At 37.6% G+C, this 18,273-nt stretch overlaps 2 protein-coding genes across 2 annotated transcripts; both read right to left on the bottom strand.

Annotated features, from left to right (window-relative positions):
- Positions 1-260: 260 nt before the first annotated feature.
- Positions 261-3,608, bottom strand: LOC104109701 (patellin-3). Its single transcript, XM_009619048.4, has 4 exons — positions 2,259-3,608; positions 1,448-1,572; positions 1,182-1,332; positions 261-1,021 (listed from the first exon to the last, which is right to left on the bottom strand). Exons 1-4 carry the CDS (start codon positions 3,297-3,299, stop codon positions 767-769), a joined length of 1,572 nt encoding a protein of 523 aa, XP_009617343.1. The 5' UTR covers positions 3,300-3,608; the 3' UTR covers positions 261-766.
- Positions 3,609-14,766: 11,158 nt separating this feature from the next.
- Positions 14,767-16,593, bottom strand: LOC138907308 (uncharacterized). Its single transcript, XM_070197901.1, has 5 exons — positions 16,372-16,593; positions 15,940-16,323; positions 15,555-15,758; positions 15,237-15,417; positions 14,767-15,173 (listed from the first exon to the last, which is right to left on the bottom strand). Exons 1-5 carry the CDS (start codon positions 16,591-16,593, stop codon positions 14,767-14,769), a joined length of 1,398 nt encoding a protein of 465 aa, XP_070054002.1.
- Between the last annotated feature and the right edge of the window lie 1,680 nt (positions 16,594-18,273).

The following is an 18,273-nucleotide window of genomic DNA, read 5'->3' as shown; positions in this document are numbered from 1 at the left end:
ATATGGACCCAACAAAAGAATCAATAACTATGAGCATAATCCTCTTATCTCAAAAGTTGCACTATAACATCAGAAAGTGAAGCAGCTTACCAGATTCAGCAGAGCCATTCTTACAAAGGCACCAGCAAAAAGTGACCAAATATATTGTTAGTAGCATGTTACTATCGTTGACAAAGGCATACAGCATCACGACTTTTCTAACCAGAAAAAGAATGAAATTCTACAATCAAGGCTAGAAAACCCCAGCTTTGTGCTTTAGCTTCGTATGAAGATAAGTAAATTATATAAATGTAACCAGACGAAGTACACGTGTACATGTAACATACCATATCTACATGCCAAGTCTTCTGAAAATGGACATTTATGTTGGTAAAAGAAAATATACAACAGACAATAAAACGAAAGCAGATGGTTTCAAAAACATGTTTCCTCAACGTATACACCCACTGCCCTCAAAATCCTCATGCTTTGGCTAGAAACATCGCCATGTTCAAGTATCAAACCAAAGACCAAAGTTACAGGGAGATCCCTAACACTTGCCCTCAAATCAAAGTAAGGACAGGACAATCAGCTACAACGAAGAAGTTCATAGATCCCAAACAAAATCTGAAAAAACATCAACCCAGAATATCCATCAACTAACAAAAGCAAACCAACACAAATTCCACCTCCTCATGCATAATGTCAAAATTCATATCCACAGCCATCCCAATTCCCATGATTTGAGGTCTCACAGTTGAAAGTGACTCCTTACGACTAGAGATCCTCAGTCGGAATAGGGCTTATCCTTGTACCTGTAAAGAAGCTTCTTCTTCTTTGACGTGGGATTGTCAATCGTCAACAGTATCTTACCTAGCTCAACGATCTTGAAGCTGCTGCTAACAACAGGTTCATCAGTTGGGGTCATCTTCCTAGGCTTCTGTATGTTAACAGTATATCCACTGTCTGTATTCGGCACATATTCAGCACTATAAGTCACCTCCCAACCCAATACACGTAGCTCCCAGACAATAATGCATTTCTGCAATCAAGATACTTCAATGGTGAATTATCATCATTGACAAGATTAAATGATGATTTTTATTCTGCTAGCAATATACTCTAACAATTCATAACAAAGTCGCCAATTTTTTCTCCACAGAAAGGAAAGCATAAATCGTATAAAAGCATTGTAGCTTCACCTCATTTACAATGATCTCCACGGTCTGCTTTGTTGCAGGTTTTACAATGATCTCTGTGGCTGGATCATTGACAGTGAACTCAGGATTGCATTCACAGTAATCGACGCTGAGGCCCCCATATTGAACAGGTACTTGCTCAGGAGATACATACCTACACGGAGCCAGTTATACAGACAAGATTATTTCCACTTCTAGCACACTGTTAAAAGTAATGGCCATAGTTGTGCACGCAGAAATTGATATAAATCACAACTAAAAGCTCTCACTTGTAGAGGGTTTCTGCAGTCTTGGATGGACCAGCAAATACAAACTTGCTTTTTGTTCTCTGGGTCATGAATGGGCTGATCATTGTGTAGAAAGCTAAATACCACCAAGGGACGTTGATGAACACCTTCAAAAATCCAAACACGAACCATTAACTTTGTGCCAGACTACAATATTTGAACTTCCCCCAAGCAAAAAGAAAAAAGGAATGCAGTGATCAAACTACCAAAAGAACAATAATAATCCAAGAAATGGGGCCTTAGGGCTTTGGTTCAGCGGTAAAGATGCAGGACATTGAGTTGGTTAGGTGCACGTCAAAGATTCGAACCCTGCCACGAATAAAGTGTGGTATTTATGTCAGGAGGAAGGTAGAGAGGCAGCCCATACTTCTCAGAGTTCCAAACCAGTGCGTCAACGGAACCGAGCAGGAAGCCCACGGGGAAGTTTTATGATATCCGAGGCATGGCACACTAGGCTTAAAAGCAATAGACATCAACTAACAGCTAATCCAACTTAAACATACTACCACATACATATAACTAAACCTACACATAAACCTTCTCTGCAAGAAATCGTATCATAAACAAGTACTTATCAGCGCTATTTGGTAAATGCGCAAGCAGATTTAGACTACTTTCTATCAGTTAAAATCATCACTCACAGAAAGGCTCAAAATTCATTGCCAAATATAGAAATGCTTCAAATGAATTGCCAATTAAAGAATCACAATCACCCATTATCATCATGGAAATGCTTCAAATGAATCCATAATTAAATCATCATACATACTATGAGCTTTTGTGTATTAAATACCTGCTTCGCCACGAACTCAGGATAATTATCCTGAAGCAAATGCAAGGCCTGCCTAGTAGCAAGTCGAAGCTCCCTTTTCCCTGGACCAGGAGAGTTCTTGAGATCACTAACTTGAAAGATAGTATTGATTCCACCTGGATTGAAATCCAACTTCCTTATACTTCTCTCCAAGAACTGAATCCGCCAGCGCAAGAACTTGTTCCTCTTCTCTTCATCTCCAAAGGTTTTGTTATACAATTCCTTATTCTGAAACTCCCCATACACATTATAGCAAACAGGATGTCCCTCTTTGTCATGACCATGCATAAACACAACCTTATCAAGATCATCTCCAAGATCTTCATCTACAAGCTCTTCAATGTTAAACTCTTTTCTCCATAGAATTGTCTTCTTTAACATTGCAAATGACTCCTTAATCTTGAAATCTCTAGCTCTAAGAAACTTGAGCAGAATCACATCTGTCCTATCATCTTTCAATAGTGGCACTCCCCAAATGGATACTTCCTGAGGCAAATCAGTAATTTCTGTTGATGGGGTTTGAATTTCTTGGGTTTTAGCTGGGGTTCCAGTAGTAAAGGTTTGATTTTTAATGGATTCTTGAACAAGAAATTTGAGCTCTTCAAGTGATTTTCTCTCAGAATCAGATAGATCTGAGACTATGTTGCTTTCTTCTTTGAATGAAACCAAAGATTCAGGGATCTTTTTCACATCAGCTGGTTTAGATTTGTCAGATTCAGTAACACTAACACCCTCTGCTTCTTTCTCAGGAACAGTAACAGAGACCTGTTCAGCTGCAACCAGAGTTGGTTCTTCCGGTGGAGGCTCAGTTAAAGGAGTATCCTTTTCAACTACAGTAACAGCAGGGTGATGTTCCTCAGCTTCTGTTACTGATTCTTGCTTCACTGGTTCAACTTCAACTGAAGCAAGAGGTGGTTCAGTAGCTGCTGGTTCTACTGCTGGTGGTGGAGGTGGGGGTGGGGTATCTTCTTCAGCCGTGGATGGTGGCTGAAGGGTATGTACAGTTGGGGCTGTATCAGCCATTTCTCGGCCTTATTGAAACAGCAAGAAAAGCAAATGGGAGGTGAGGGAAAATGAACAGTTCTTGAATGGAAAGTGATAGATACAAAAGTGGAAGTGATGAGAATGGTTTGGTTTGTAGTAACAACAAGTGTACAGTAGTAGTTGTAGGGAGCTGAAAAAGAGTAGTAGTAGCTATCAGTTCATTCTAGAGAGAGAGAGAGATGCCTTTTTGGACAGAAGGGGGAAACGGCTGAGCAGAGTGACGCAGTTTTGCTCGTGAGCTGTTGAAGTTAAGGGTTGACACGAAAAGGGTTTTGGCCTCTGGGTTTTTTTGTTAGAATGTGAGAATCCTAGGTACCCATAAAACATGGCTTTTGCCTCACCACCTCACTTATTTTTATATATTTTATTTTATTTTGTTAAAGGGATGATTATATATCAGCAATTAAGGGGAAATAGGTACATCATCTTCTTAGGAATATATAGTACCCCTTAATTTTGATCCACAGTATTAATATTACATTCAAAATGTTTCTTGAAAACACAGTTCCTAATATATGCCCAAAAAACTTCATTTGCAAGGAACTGTCAATATTGTTATTCTTCCAAAATGTTTAGGGCCCTTTTGGCCATAATTTTTTTTGTTTGTTTTTTGAAACATTTTCACTTTTTCCGCAATTAATGTTTAGTCATAAAATTTTAAATTTTACTTGAGGTTGAATTTCAAAAAATTTCGAAAATTTCAAAAGGTTATTTTTCAAAATTCACTTCAAATCATTCACAAAATTTCAAATACAACTCTAAAATATATTCATGTCCAAATACAACTCTAATTTTTAAAAATATCATTTTTACTTAAAATTTTTTTTTACTTTTTCTACAATTTCACAATTCTTATGTCCAAACGCCCACTTAATCAACAGATTAGTTATATTAATTGAGAGAAGATGTAAGGTGAAATTGTTTGCTTTGTATGTAAGTGACTGAATTCAGCAAATCCTTTATTCCGTTTATTGAAAGAAATAAAGAGGGGGGCCTACATAACCTTTTGAGGTATATAAAGAAAATTATATATTTAAACATCTTTTAAAGAAAGTAAATTCTTTAGGGTTTGCCACAAAAAAAAAATCAGGACAGATATTAGGTTAAATTTCAAAAAGGGAGAAAGTGAGGTACTAGTAAGATGCATGCTACAAATAAATATTCAAAATTAGTTTCTTTTGCGAAAGTTTGTAAATATAAATTAAAAAGTTTCAACTTTTAGAATTGTTTTATGCCAATATATAATGTTCAGAATGGCGCTAGTAAAAAATGATTAACTTTTTCCTCAAGTACGTACTATTTTGTTTTATTAAGACACAAAAAGAATGGTCGAACATGTACCAACAATTATGCTCTTTAGTCTTTAGGAATAATTATTGACTGAAATTAAGTAATTACTATTTGTATAACTTAATTTACTAGAAATTTTTCTTAACGGGAAAAACAAAAGCTTTCTTTTCTCGAAAGAATACAGACTGCCCTTTCATATTATTTGCATCACCCACACCATGCCAAAAAGACTCGTACAAAGTTTAATTTTACGATTTTATTTTCTACTATACGTTCTTTCTTCCAGTTATTTTCTTTTCTAATTTTCTTATGTAGGAAATATAAAAATGGTTTTCTAATCTGGGAAATTTGCATGAGTTATAAACTAAATTTTAATTTTTTTAAAATAAATAAAATTCAAAGCGAAAAGGATAGGAATTGACAAATGCAGAGTGGTCCAATATAGTCTACATATGAAAAGGACTAGAAATATACTCTTATAATACTTCATATCCAACTTCCAATTTACCACTTTGTAGACCGTCGTGTTCAAATTTTCCCAAATACGCACGTCATAAATTGGCCATTTCCTGTATTCAGATCTCTTTATCACCTTTTATTATAATCTTCAAAATGGAAAAGTATCCAAGAAAACACACGTTAACATGGGGAGGTTCTTATGTTTGATTACATTTAGATTTAGAAATTCCATGTATTAAATAGTGTATATGTATATGTTTCACTGCCTACCACATGCAACATCAGGGCGACCCGATGTATTTTGGGGCCTAAAGCCAAACTTTAACGAGGAACCTTAATGTTTTTAATTTTTTTATTATTTGAAGTCAATTTTTCTAGCTTTTTTAGATGCAAAGTTACTAATAATTTTCTTATAATCAATTTCTCCTAATAAGTCTTTCTCAATTGACAATATAGCTAACACATTTAATCTCTCTTGAGACACTGTTGATCTTAGGTAAGATTTTATCAATTTTAATTTTGAAAAGCTTCTTAGGTAAGTCCATTGACTAGGATCATATATATTTATAGGAGTTGAATTATCTATTTCATTCATAAGCTCTTGATTTTTTTGAGGATCTATTTCCGACTTGTCACTTACTTGTTCTTTTTCTACTTGAATATTATTAATTTTAGAATTATCTAACTCAACCGAATTACTAACTTGCTCATCTAGAGAACACTCTCCCAAATTTTCTGATTTAAGATTTTTATTATTCAATAAAAATTTATCAAGAGCACCTTTTTGAGATTGTATTAGATTTTGAATTCTTCTTATTTTCTTGAGTTTTTCATAAACAGATTCATACTTTCTATTTGACATACTTATCTTCTAATAAATAATCTAAAAATGCACTAAATAGCAAAATATTAAATTTTAGATGAGAAAATAATAAAAAGATAGAATGATAGAACCGGGTTCAAGAACGGATAGCTTTGTCACGACCCAAAACTAACCACTGTCGTGATGGCACCTATCGTGGAACTAGGCAAGCCAACTCATTTCCAAAACAAACCGATATTTTCATTTTAAAGATAATTTCAAGGTTATTTAACATAAAAACCTTCGTAAAGAAGTTCCAATCAAAACAAAAATGCGGAAGGAAAAGCCCGACATCGGGGGGTCACTAGTCATGAGCGTCTACTACAATCTGTCTAACAATATCAAGGCTAACTCAGCCTGAAAAATAGTTACAACTAGAGGAAGATAAGATGGAGAAGAGCAGGGGCTGCGATCGCCAAACAGCTACCTTGATATCTCCAAGAAAATCTGCAACCAGAACACTCAATAATTGCTACCGTGTCCAGCTACACCTGAATCTGCACACAAGGTGCAGGGAGTAACGTGAGTATGCCAACTCAGTAAGTAACAACAATAAATAAAGACTGAGCAGTAGTGACGAGCAATAAAGCATATAACGTCCATATCGTGAAATCTCAGTAAAGTACAATATGCTTTAAAAATCAGTGTTTGAATCAAATCATCTCGTTTAAACCCGGTTCCAGTAAAAATCATTTAAAGATATTTTTTCAACAGTTTTTCAAACAAAGACTCAATGCAAAGGTGAGCAAAAATGATGAAATCATAAACAGCCCATCGGGCAAAACATCACACATATACAGCCCCTCGGGCAAACCTCACAGTTACCTGTGCCACTCGGGCATACCTCACAATCACTCTTGTCACTCGGGCATACCTCACAATCACTCATGCCTCCCTGTCACTCAGCACTCGACACTCGCACTCAGTAGGTACCTGCGCTTACTGGGGGTGTGTACAGACTCCGGAGGGGCTCCTTCAGCCCAAGCGCTATAATCTGCACGGACAACTCACGTGTTGTACGGACAACTCACGTGCCATAATAATAAAGTATGTTGCAGGCAGGCAGCCCCGATCCACACTCATCCTCACAAATCAGGCCCTCGGCCTCACTCAGTCATAAACCTCTCAAGCCACTCGGGCATTTCAGTAAAACAGGGCATTCTACCCAAAACATTTATATGCATAAAAATAGAGTCATAAAACTGAGTTATGCGGTAAACAAGTATAAACATGACTGAGTATAGATTTTCAATCAAAAATAATGAGAGGATGGTAAGAAACAGCTCCTAAGGGTCCAAACACCATTGGCGCAAGGTCCAAACATGGCATTCAACCCAATTTACAGAAATTCTTTCTAAAACATATAAGTATCATATGGTTTCAACAAAGTATGAAACTTTACCGTTGCTACGGAACAGACCAAGTCACAAATCCCCAACAGTGTACGCCCACATGCCCGTCACCTAGCATGTGCGTCACTAAAAATAGTAGAATGATACAAAATCCAGGGTTTCATACCCTCGGACTAGATTTACAATCGTTACTTACCTCAAACCGTGAAATTCTTATTCTGTAATGTCCTTTCCTCGTGAATTGGTCTCCAAACGCCTCAAATCTGGTTATAAATAATTTGTTTCAGTCAATAAAATTCATTGGAATTAATCCCATAAGAAAATAATAATTTTTCATAAAAATTCGAAAATTAGCTCAAAAATTGCCTGTGGGGCCCACGCCTCGGAACTCGACAAAAGTTATAAAATCCGGAAGCCCATTCAACCACGAGTCTAACCATACCAATTTTACCAAAATCCGACCCCAACTCGACCCTCAAATCTTCAATTTAAACTAAGAGGGTTTTCAAATTTTCCCAACTCAATTCACCAATTAAATGATAAAAACAACCATGGATTCGGGTAATTTAACTAATATTGAGTTAAGAACACTTATCCTGTTATTTTTTCTGAAAGTCACCCAAAATCGCCTCAAATCCGAGCTCCAAATCGTCAAAATTCAGAACTTAAACTCACTGCCCAAACTTTTCTTCTTCGCGAACGCGGTCAGTGCCTCGCGTTCGCGAAGCACAAAATAACTCTCGTCCAAATTCCTCTTTCGCGAACGCGACATCATCACCCTCGCATTCGCGAAGCACAAAATGCGTCTACCTCAATGCCTTCTACGCGAACGCGTTCAACCCATCACGAACCGTGATGCTTCGTTCCCTCTCACTACGCGAACGCGACACCCCCTACGCGAACGCATAGACTAATAGCCTGGGGGTCTTCGGGTGCTTCCTCTCTTCTTCGCGAACGCGTAACACCTCTCGCGTTCGCGATGCACACCCAGTCCACCCTTTGCAAACGCGTGCTTCTCTTTGCGAACGCGAAGAGAAATATTGCCAGCCTCTCAGTCCCTCTTCGCGAATGCGAGGCTCCACTCGCGAACGCGATGAAGGAAGCCAGATGGTGTATCAGAAAAAATTCAGCAGAGTTCCAAGTCCAAAATCCAACTCGTTAACCATCCAAAACTCACCCGAGCCCTCGGGACCTCAACCAAATATACCAGCAAGTCCTAAAATATCATACGGATTTAGTCGAACCCTCAAATCACCTCAAACAACGCTAAAACCATGAATTATACCCCAATTCAAGCCTAATGAACTTTGAAATTTTTAATTTCTACAAATGACTCCGGAACCTATCAAATCACGCCCGATTGACCTCAAATTTTGTACACAAGTCATAAATGACATAACAGAGGTATTTTAATTTTCAGAATCGGATTCCGACCCCGATATCAAAAAGTCAAACCCCGGTCAAACTTCTCAAAAATTAAACTTTCGGCATTTCAAGCCTAATTCCTCTACGGACCTCCAAATAATATTTCGGATACACTCTTAAGCCTAAAATCACCATACGGAGCTAACGGAACCATCAGAATTCAAATCCAAGATCGTTTGCATATAGGTCAACATCCGATTGACTTTTCCAACTTAAGTTTTTACTTAAGAGACTAAGTGTCTCAATTCACTCTGAAATCACTCCGGTCCCGAACCAACTAACCCGACATAATATAATATAGTTGAATAACACAAAAAGAAGTAGAAATGGGGAAAATGAGTCTATAACTCTCTAAACGACCGGCCGGGTCGTTACAAACTTGATATCAAATCAAATATTTTGCTCGAGTATGCTTGTCGTAAGACTTGAATTATGAAAATAGAACGAACAAAAAATACTCCACTATTTCTTGAATCAATACACTGAACTCTGAACTCTGAAGCTCCACAATAATACTTGATCTTTGGCTATTGCAGAATGGAGGCATGAATTGAAGAACAAAGTATAAAAATATAATATAGTGCACAACTCTGTTTTCACTTTGCTCGAGAAAGTTGTGGTCCACTATCTCAAATGTGTTCTCTTTTTATGCAAACTTCTCACGTATTGTTTCACTTTATAGTTTTTTAATTTTTATTTTATTATATATATATATATATAGAGAGAGAGAGAGAGAGAGAGAGAGAGAGAGAACTTAGGTATTACCAAAAAATGGGGCCCTCATAAATGTGGGGCTTAAAACAATTGCTTTACCCGCTTAATGGACGGTCCGCCCCTGTGCAACACATTAACATTATGTATTATTTTTTTTGTTTTTCACCCGGTGTTAGGTATATGTACAAGGGCCGACTAAATCCGGATTTGTGTCGGAAAGTTCCACATTGGGGGTAAAACGCTCCCTAACAAAGGCGGCGTTATACTTATGTCACGACCCAATTTAGGATCATGACCGGCACCTAGGAGCAAGTGCCCCCAAGTGAGCCTCATCGGTATTTTTCAGAAAATAGGACAGAGTTTCTCCTATTTTTGGACTATCCCAAAAACTTTCATATCTCATAAACAAGTAACAACCAACCAATATTCACCTAAATCAGTCACAATCTTCATCAACTAATCACAAACGGGTTTCCACCAATATTACCAATCTCCTCAACATAATAAAACCAAAACCAACTCTAAAAATACAGAAAGAAAGTATAATACTAGTAACTAGTCTATATCAACAAATGAATACTCACGACACTAAAAGGATGACCATGGAGCGACTCTAAGAGTTCAAAGAAAAGACCATAATAATAAATAAAATCTCAGCCCACGCGAATAAGTGCGAGGCTCACCAAAAACTATCAACCTATGCGCTCTAATTAACGAAATCCTCGCCTGCGTCAACTGCTGTCTCTGTAAAAAAAAATTAGCGGGAAATGAGTCGCTAGCTCAGTGAGTAATAACACTTAACCACAACCGTTTTTATTGGGGATAAGTCAGAAAATATGCTAGTATATATATTAAACAGAAAATATCATAAGAATGCCATTTCAGAAACAATAAACAATAAGCAGTCTCATCATGTTTTTCATGTAATATAAATCAATTGACAATTCAGTAATAAGCTCAGTAAAATACTATGTAATATCAATTTTCATGTTTGGGAGGTTTCAATGAATGGATCATGTAATCGGTATAACTGTGGACTTCTTCGTAAGAAGTCAAATATAACGGTAGTCCCTACTCGAGGGAAATCGATAACGGTATGCTAGTTCTACCTTTCCACTAGCGAGGGCTATAACTGTACTCGGTAATTACAAGGTGCACCGGGTGTAACGACCCCGCCGTTAGCTACGGGATCCTTCAAATTCTACTCCCATTTATACTTGTCTCTGTAATCCGTATATACTCATAGAAAAATATTTTAAAATAATATAGGGCATTTCAGTTCTTATCAAATCATGTAATTTCATTTCGATAACAGTAAATTCAAGTAACGGTCAAATTTATCTAGTGACAACAAGAATATTTAAAATAGCGGTAATCATGTCAAATAAATATTTCGGTATCATATCGAGTAAAAGACTTGTCCCACATGCAACTCAAAATAATCGGTGACATATTCATATTAAAAATTATGTGTAAATCATGCAAGTTATGAAAAACATAAATTGCGAAAGATTACTACTCACAGTACTCGTGCCGAATACCAAATGCTTCACCTCGAGCAATTAGTACAACTTCTTCCAATCAATCTATAATCATATCAACACCGATCTCGTGTTAATTGCCTCATTTAGGCTAAATCCATCACTAATTTAGAATACCCAATCCTCCGAGTTTTATATTTTATCACCAATTCGCCGAATTATATTTACCCATGCTATGAGTAATTTAAATTAGTCCAAAATCTTTTAAATAAAAATGTATTTATATGGTTTATTCCCTGTACTGTTTAATTTCCTTAATCGTGTGCATAAATTGAAACTGAAATAACATTACTGTCCATAATATTCCTTCTTCTTTTTTCAAATGAATTTATCCTACAATAACATTGACCAATTTCCAATTGCATAATTTGCCCAGAATAACTCTTATTGGTATTAAATTTCTTATACCTTGTGAAACCCTTCAAATATATGAACTGAGATAAAAAAAAAATTACCAGAAGAAAAGAATCCAGATGAGAAATTCGAGTATTACCCGTAAGAACCAGTGCGTAATTAAGATTTCTCAAGGTTTGATTCCAGCCTCTTTCTTCTTCTTCTTCTTCTCCTTCACCTTTTGTTTCCTCCTCTATGGTTTTTTTTTGTTTCTTCTCTGTTCTTTAGCAACAGCTTTGCTGCATCCCTTTTCCCCCTTTCCCCTTTTCACGTTTCTCCTTCTAATGGGCTTTAGCACATTCTCCTATTATTTTATTTTTTTTAACTTTAGTTAAAGACTTATATGTCCTTATTAATAAAATATAGGGTATTACATCCTCCCCACCTTATGAAATTCGGTCCCCGAATTTAACTCAAGTATATACCTGTAGACTGAAACAAATGAGGGTATTTCACTTGCATATCTTTTTCTACTTCCCACGTAGCTTCTTCAACTGTATGATTTCGCCATAAGACTTTTACGAACTCAATTTTTTTTGACCGTAGATTTCTTACTTTCCTATCAAAAATATTAATCGGTTCCTCCTCGTAAGACAACTTCTCATTAAGCGGTATAGCAGGTGCTTCAAGCATCTGAGATGAGTCTAATATACATTTCCTTAGTATTGAGACATGAAATACTGATGAATAAAGGACAACTCGGGAGGAAGTGCCAAACGATAATGCACAACTCCCACTCGGTCTAATATCTCATACGGTCCTATAAACCTGGGGTTCATCTTACCTCTTTTCCCAAACCGCACCACACCTTTCATAGGGGAGACTCGTAGAAGCACTTTGTCCCCAATTGTGAATGCTAAATCTCTTCTTCTCTTATCAGCATAAGACTTTTATCTACTTTGAGCTGCAAGCAATCTCTATCTGATTAACTGGACCTTGTCCATAGCTTCTTGTACTAGGTCATGTCCCAATAAGTTAGTCTCACCATCTTCAAACCATCCGATAGGAGAATGACATCTTTTACCATATAATGCTTCATACGGTGCCATTTGAATACTGGACTGGAAGTTATTGTTGTAAGCAAATTTAGCTAAAGGTAGATAAGCGTCCCAACTACCTCCAAACTCAAGAATGCAAGCCCTCAACATATCCTCCAAGATCTGTATAGTACATTCAGACTGCCCGTCTGTCTGTGGATGAAATGCAGTGCTAAGATCTACTCGTGTACCCAATGCTTCTTGAAAAGATTTCCAAAAGTGTGAGGTAAATTGTGATCCTCTATCAGAGATGATGGATATTGGAACTCCATGATGTCGGACAATTTCGCTCATAAATATCTGTGCATACTACACTCCACCATATTTAGTCTTCACTGGCAAAAAGTATGCTGATTTCGTTAGTCGATCTACAATCATCCATACAGATTCATAACCTCTAAGGGTTCGTGGTAGCCCGGTGACAAAATCCATAGTAATTCTTTTCCATTGTCACTCTGGAATCTCAATTTGTTGTAACAGTTCTGCGGGTCGCTGATGCTCAGCCTTGACCTGCTGACAAGTCAAATAATTAGAAACAAAGTTAGCAACATCTTTCTTCATACCTTCCCACCAATAGAATTGCTTTAAGTCATGATACATTTTTGTGGATCCAAGATGTATAGTATATTTAGAGTTGTGGGCTTCTTCAAGAATAGCATGTATCAACCCATCTACATCTACTACACATAGCGTGTCACCCATTCGAAGCACACCATCACTTTCAACAATCATATCCTTGTTTTTACCAGCGAAGGCCTTATCTATGTATTTGCATAATCGCTCATCCTCATATTGGGTGGCCTTAATGCACTCAACTAATGAAGACTTAGCTTGAGCACAAACCAACAATGCCTCTGAATTTCCGACATTAAATCGGATACCTATATCTTCTAGTCTCTGAATATCTTTAGCCAAAAGTTTCTTTGCAGGAGCTATATGTGTCAAACTCCCCATAGATTTTCTGCTCAATGCATCAACCACCACATTGGCTTTTCCAAGATGATATAAAATAGAACAGTCATAGTCTTTGAGTAGTTCCATCCACCGATGCTGCCGAAAATTCAGATCTCTCTGCTAAAAGATATCCTTCAGACTTTTATGGTCAGTATAAATCTCACAAGTTTCGCCATATAGGTAATGCCTCCAAATATTTAGAGCAAATACCACTGCAGTCATCTCAAAATCATATGTAGGATAGTTTTGCTCGTTCTTTTTCAATTGTCTCGAAGAATAAGCTATAACGCGACCATTTTGCATGAGAACACATCCTAATCCCACCCTCAAGGCGTCACAAAATACTGTAAATCCTCCAGAACTTGATGGTAAGGCTAATATTGGTGCAGTTGTCAAACATGTTTTGAGTTTTTGAAAGCTCTGCTCACATTCCTCCATCCACTGAAACTTTGCATTTTTCTGTGTTAGCTTGGTCAGCGGCGCTACTATTCTGGAGAAATCCTGCACAAAATGCCTGTAATAGCCTGCTAAGCCTAAAAAGCTGCGAATCTCTGTAGGAGAAGTAGGCCTGGGCCATTTCTGCACAGCTTCTGTCTTCTTAGGATCTACCATAATTCCATCTTTGGATACAACATGCCCCTGAAATGCTACCGAGTCTAGCCAAAATTCACACTTCAAGAACTTAGTATAAAGCCGATGCTCTCGCAATGTTTGCAACACAATCCTGAGATGATTCTCGTGTTCTCCTTGGCTACGAGAATATATCAGGATTTCGTCAATAAATACTATTACAAATCTATCCAAAAATGGCTTGAACACCCTATTCATTAAATCCATGAATGCAGCTGGAGCATTAGTCAGTCCGAAAGGCATCACAAGAAACTCATAGTGCCCGTATCGAGTTCTGAAATCAGTCTTAGAAATATCTTCATCTTTGATTCTAAGTTGATGGTAACTAGAACGAAGGTCAATCTTTGAAAAGTAGGCAGATCCTTGTAACTGATCAAACATGTCATCTATACAAGGCAACAGATATTTATTGCGTATTGTTATCTTGTTCAACTGCCTGTAGTTAATGCACATTCTCAGAGATCCGTCTTTATTCTTTACGAACAGTACTGGTGCACCCCATGGAGATATACTCGGTCTGATAAAACTGTTATCTAACAAATCCTGCAGTTGTTGTTTTAGCTCCTTCAACTCTGCTGGTGGCATCTGATATGGAGGTATTGATATGGGTTATGTGTCAGGTGGCAAATCAATACCAAAGTCTATTTCTTGTACTGGAGGCAATCCTGGTAAATCCTCAGGAAATATATCAGAAAATTCTCTCACTACTGGTACATTTTCTATACTAACTGTTTCCTTTCTTATGTCATTTACAATAGCTATGAGACCCAAGCAACCTTTCTTCGGCAGTCATTGAGCCTTCATAAAAGATACAAATTTGCAATTCTCTGGAACTTGACCCCCTTTTAGAACAAAACTGGGTTCGTTTGGTATCTCAAACTTGACTATCTTTGCATGACAATCGACAATAGCATAGCAGGAAGATAACCAATCCATTCCCATCAGCATGTCAAAGTCAATTATATCAAGTACAATAAGGTCAGCTAGAGTATCTCTACCCTCAACCCGAATTTGACAAGCACGATACACGTATTCAGCTAATAGAGACTCTCCAACAGGAGTAGCAACTAGAAAAGGGTCATTCAATAGCTCAGACTGTCTACTAAACCTCAAAGCAAAGTAAGAGGACACATAGGAGTGAGTAGATCCCGGATCAATCAACGCAAGTGCATCAAATGAACAGACAGAAAGAATACCTATAACCACAGCATTCGAGGCCTGAGCATCCTGTCTAGTAAATGCAAAAACTCCCGCCTAACCTCTACCAGCATTCCCTTGTCCTTGATTCACAGTAGCACAATCTCCAGCACCTCGACCTCTATTTTCTGTACTTGTAGCACCTGAAGTATTACGAGTAGTTTGAGTAGGTACACCTGACTGAATAGAATCCTGGTTGAAATTTCTCAAAGGCCTAGGGCAATCCCTCAAGTGATGTCCCAACTGGCCACACCAAAAACACTCTCCAATTAAAATACGACATTGGCCCAAATGTGATCTACCACAGGTCTGGCAGACTGGAGTAGTGGCATATATCTGCCCAGAATTATGATGTCCAGAAGATGATGGTCCAATATTACCCTGTCTGTAATGTGGTCTGTATGTGGACTATAAAGACAAGTGTGTCCCTGTCTGAGAACTATGTTGTTGTTGTCCCTGATTTCCCGCTCTTCGATTTTCACTAAAACTGCCACTGAAAGACCCTCTTGTCTTGGCCTTCTTACGTAAATCACTAGCTGTACGATCCTCACGTCCCTTGGTTTCAATCTTTTTAGCAAGGTCGACTGCATCAGAGTAGGATAAAGTCTTTATCTGTGGGGCTACTGTAGTGTATAGACGACCAACCAATCCATCAACAAACCTCTGAACTCGAGATTCTTCGGTAGGCACTAAGTAAGGGGAATATCTAGCCAGCATACAAAACTTCGTGTTTTATGTTGACACATCCATATCTCGAGTCTGAACCAATCTCTCAAAATCACTAGCATATTTTTGCATCAGGCTGTCTGGAAGAAAATGATTCATGAACAATTTAGTGAATTCGTCCCATGTCAGTGGTGCTGCTCCTACTGGCCTTCCTAGCAATACAGTTTCATACCATATGTTGGCCATATCCTCTAGTTTGTATGTTGCGAGCTCCACGGCTCTCTCACTAGAACATCCTAGAGCACGTAATGCCTTGAGTGTCCCATCCAAGAAACTTTGAGGATCTGCTGAATTATCAGAACCTGTGAATTTTGGTGATTTCAATTTCAGGAACTCTTGTAGGGATACTTCCTTATTCCCGAAAGTCGGAGTCTGTGCAGGTGCTTGTGTCTGTAAAGTAGCCTGAGGAGCTAAACTTCCACCCTGAGTAGGCACCAATGCCTATAACACATTCAATAACCTTGCCACTACGTCTGCATGTAAGGCAACAGTTGGCACTGGTGGTGGAACGTCCTGAACTCCCTGCCCTTGCACTTGATCTGGCATAGCAGCTTGGGGTTGACCCATGTTCCCAACTTCAGATTGAGGGGCAGCCTGTATTCTAGTTTGATGAATGCCAACTTGACCGACACCTCGGGTAGCACCATGTCCAGCACCACGTCCAGCAGATGAGGGTGTGTGTGTCATAGCCATCTGCGAAATAAATATTCTAAAGTCAATCTCAAGTTATCTCAACGCACGATCAAAGAATGAAAGAAGGGAAAACATTCCTAGATGTTCGGGAGCCTCAAGATCATAAGTATGGGCGCCTACATACCCATGAACAAGACTCTACTAAACATTGCTCCATGACTCGGGACTTAAAGCCTAAGCTCTGATACCATCTTTGTCACGACCTAATTTAAGATCATGACCGGCACTTAGGAGCAAGTGTCCCCAAGTAAGCCTCATCAGTATTTTTCAGAAAATCGGATAGAGTTTTCCCTGTTTTTGGACTATTCCAAAAACTTTCATGTCTCATAAACAAGTAACAACCAACCAATATTCACCTAAATCATTCACAATCTTCATCAACAAACCACAAACGGGTTTCCATCAATATTACCAACCTCCTCAACATAATAAAACCAAAACCAACTCTACAAATATGGAAAGAAAGTATAATACTAGTAACTAGTCCATATCAACAAATGAATACTCACGACACTAAAAGGATGACTATGGAGCGACTCTAAGAGTTCAAAGAAAAGACTATAACAATAAATAAAATATCCGCCCACGCGAATAAGTGCGAGGCTCACCAAAATCTATCAACTTGTGCGCTCTAATTAACGAAATCCTCGCCTGTGTCAACTGCTGTCTCAGTAAAAAAAAGAATTAGCGGTAAATGAGTCGCTAGCTCAGTGAGTAATAACACTTAACCACAACCGTTTTTATTAGGGACAAGTCAGAAAACATGCTAGTATATATATTAAACAGAAAATATCATAAGAATGCCCTTTCAGAAACAATATAATCAGTCTCATCATGTTTTTCATGTAATATAAATCAATTGACAATTCGGTAATAAGCTCGGTAAAATACTGTGTAATATAAATATTCATGTTTGGAAGGTTTCAATGAACGAATCATGTAATCGGTATAACTGTGGACTTCTTCGTAAGAAGTCAAATATAACGGTAGTCCCTACTTGAGAGAAATCGGTAACGGTATGCTAGTTCTACTTTCCCACTAGCAAGGGCTATAATTGTACTCGATAATTACAAGGTGCACCAGGTCTAACGAACCCGCCGTTAGCTACGGGATCCTTCAAAATCTACTCCCATTTATACTTGTCTCTATAATCCGTATATACTCATAGGAAAATATTTTAAAATAATATAGGGCATTTCGGTTCTTATTAAATCATATAATTTCATTTCGATAACAGTAAATTCAAGTAACGGTAAAACATATCTAGTGACAACAAGAATATTTAAAACAACGGTAATCATGTCAAATAACTATTTCGGTATCATATCGAGTAAAAGACTTGTCCCACATGTAACTCAAAATAATCGGTGACATATTCATATTAAAAATCATGTGTAAATCATGCAAGTGATGAAAAATACAAATTGTGGTAAGATTACTACTCACAGTACTCGTGCCGAATACCAAATGCTTCACTTCGAGCAATTCGTACAACTTTCTCCAATCAATCTATAATCATATCAACACCGATCTCGTGTTAATTATCTCATTTAGGCTAAATCCATCACTAATTTAGAATACCCAATCCTCCGAGTTTTATATTTTATCATCAATTTGCCGAATTATATTTACCCATGCTATGAGTAATTTAAATTAGTCCAAAATCTTTTAAATAAAAAT

The sequence above is a fragment of the Nicotiana tomentosiformis genome, chromosome 3, assembly GCF_000390325.3.
Source record: "Nicotiana tomentosiformis chromosome 3, ASM39032v3, whole genome shotgun sequence".
Lineage (NCBI taxonomy): Eukaryota > Viridiplantae > Streptophyta > Magnoliopsida > Solanales > Solanaceae > Nicotiana > Nicotiana tomentosiformis.
The sequence above is the reverse complement of the archived record's forward strand: the minus strand, read 5'-3'. Positions and strand labels throughout refer to the sequence as shown.

Coding starts and splice junctions, on each gene's coding strand:
- LOC104109701 (XM_009619048.4), bottom strand. CDS start 3,299: ATGGCTGATACAGCCCCAACTGTACATACCCTTCAGCCACCATCCACG. Junction 1,573..2,258: donor CTGAGTTCGTGGCGAAGCAG/GTATTTAATACA, acceptor GGATTTTTGAAG/GTGTTCATCAACGTCCCTTG. Junction 1,022..1,181: donor TGGAGATCATTGTAAATGAG/GTGAAGCTACAA, acceptor TCTTGATTGCAG/AAATGCATTATTGTCTGGGA.
- LOC138907308 (XM_070197901.1), bottom strand. CDS start 16,593: ATGGCTATGACACACACACCCTCATCTGCTGGACGTGGTGCTGGACAT. Junction 15,759..15,939: donor CTAGTGATTTTGAGAGATTG/GTTCAGACTCGA, acceptor ACTCTGATGCAG/TCGACCTTGCTAAAAAGATT. Junction 15,174..15,236: donor ACAAGGGAATGCTGGTAGAG/GTTAGGCGGGAG, acceptor CTGTGGTTATAG/GTATTCTTTCTGTCTGTTCA.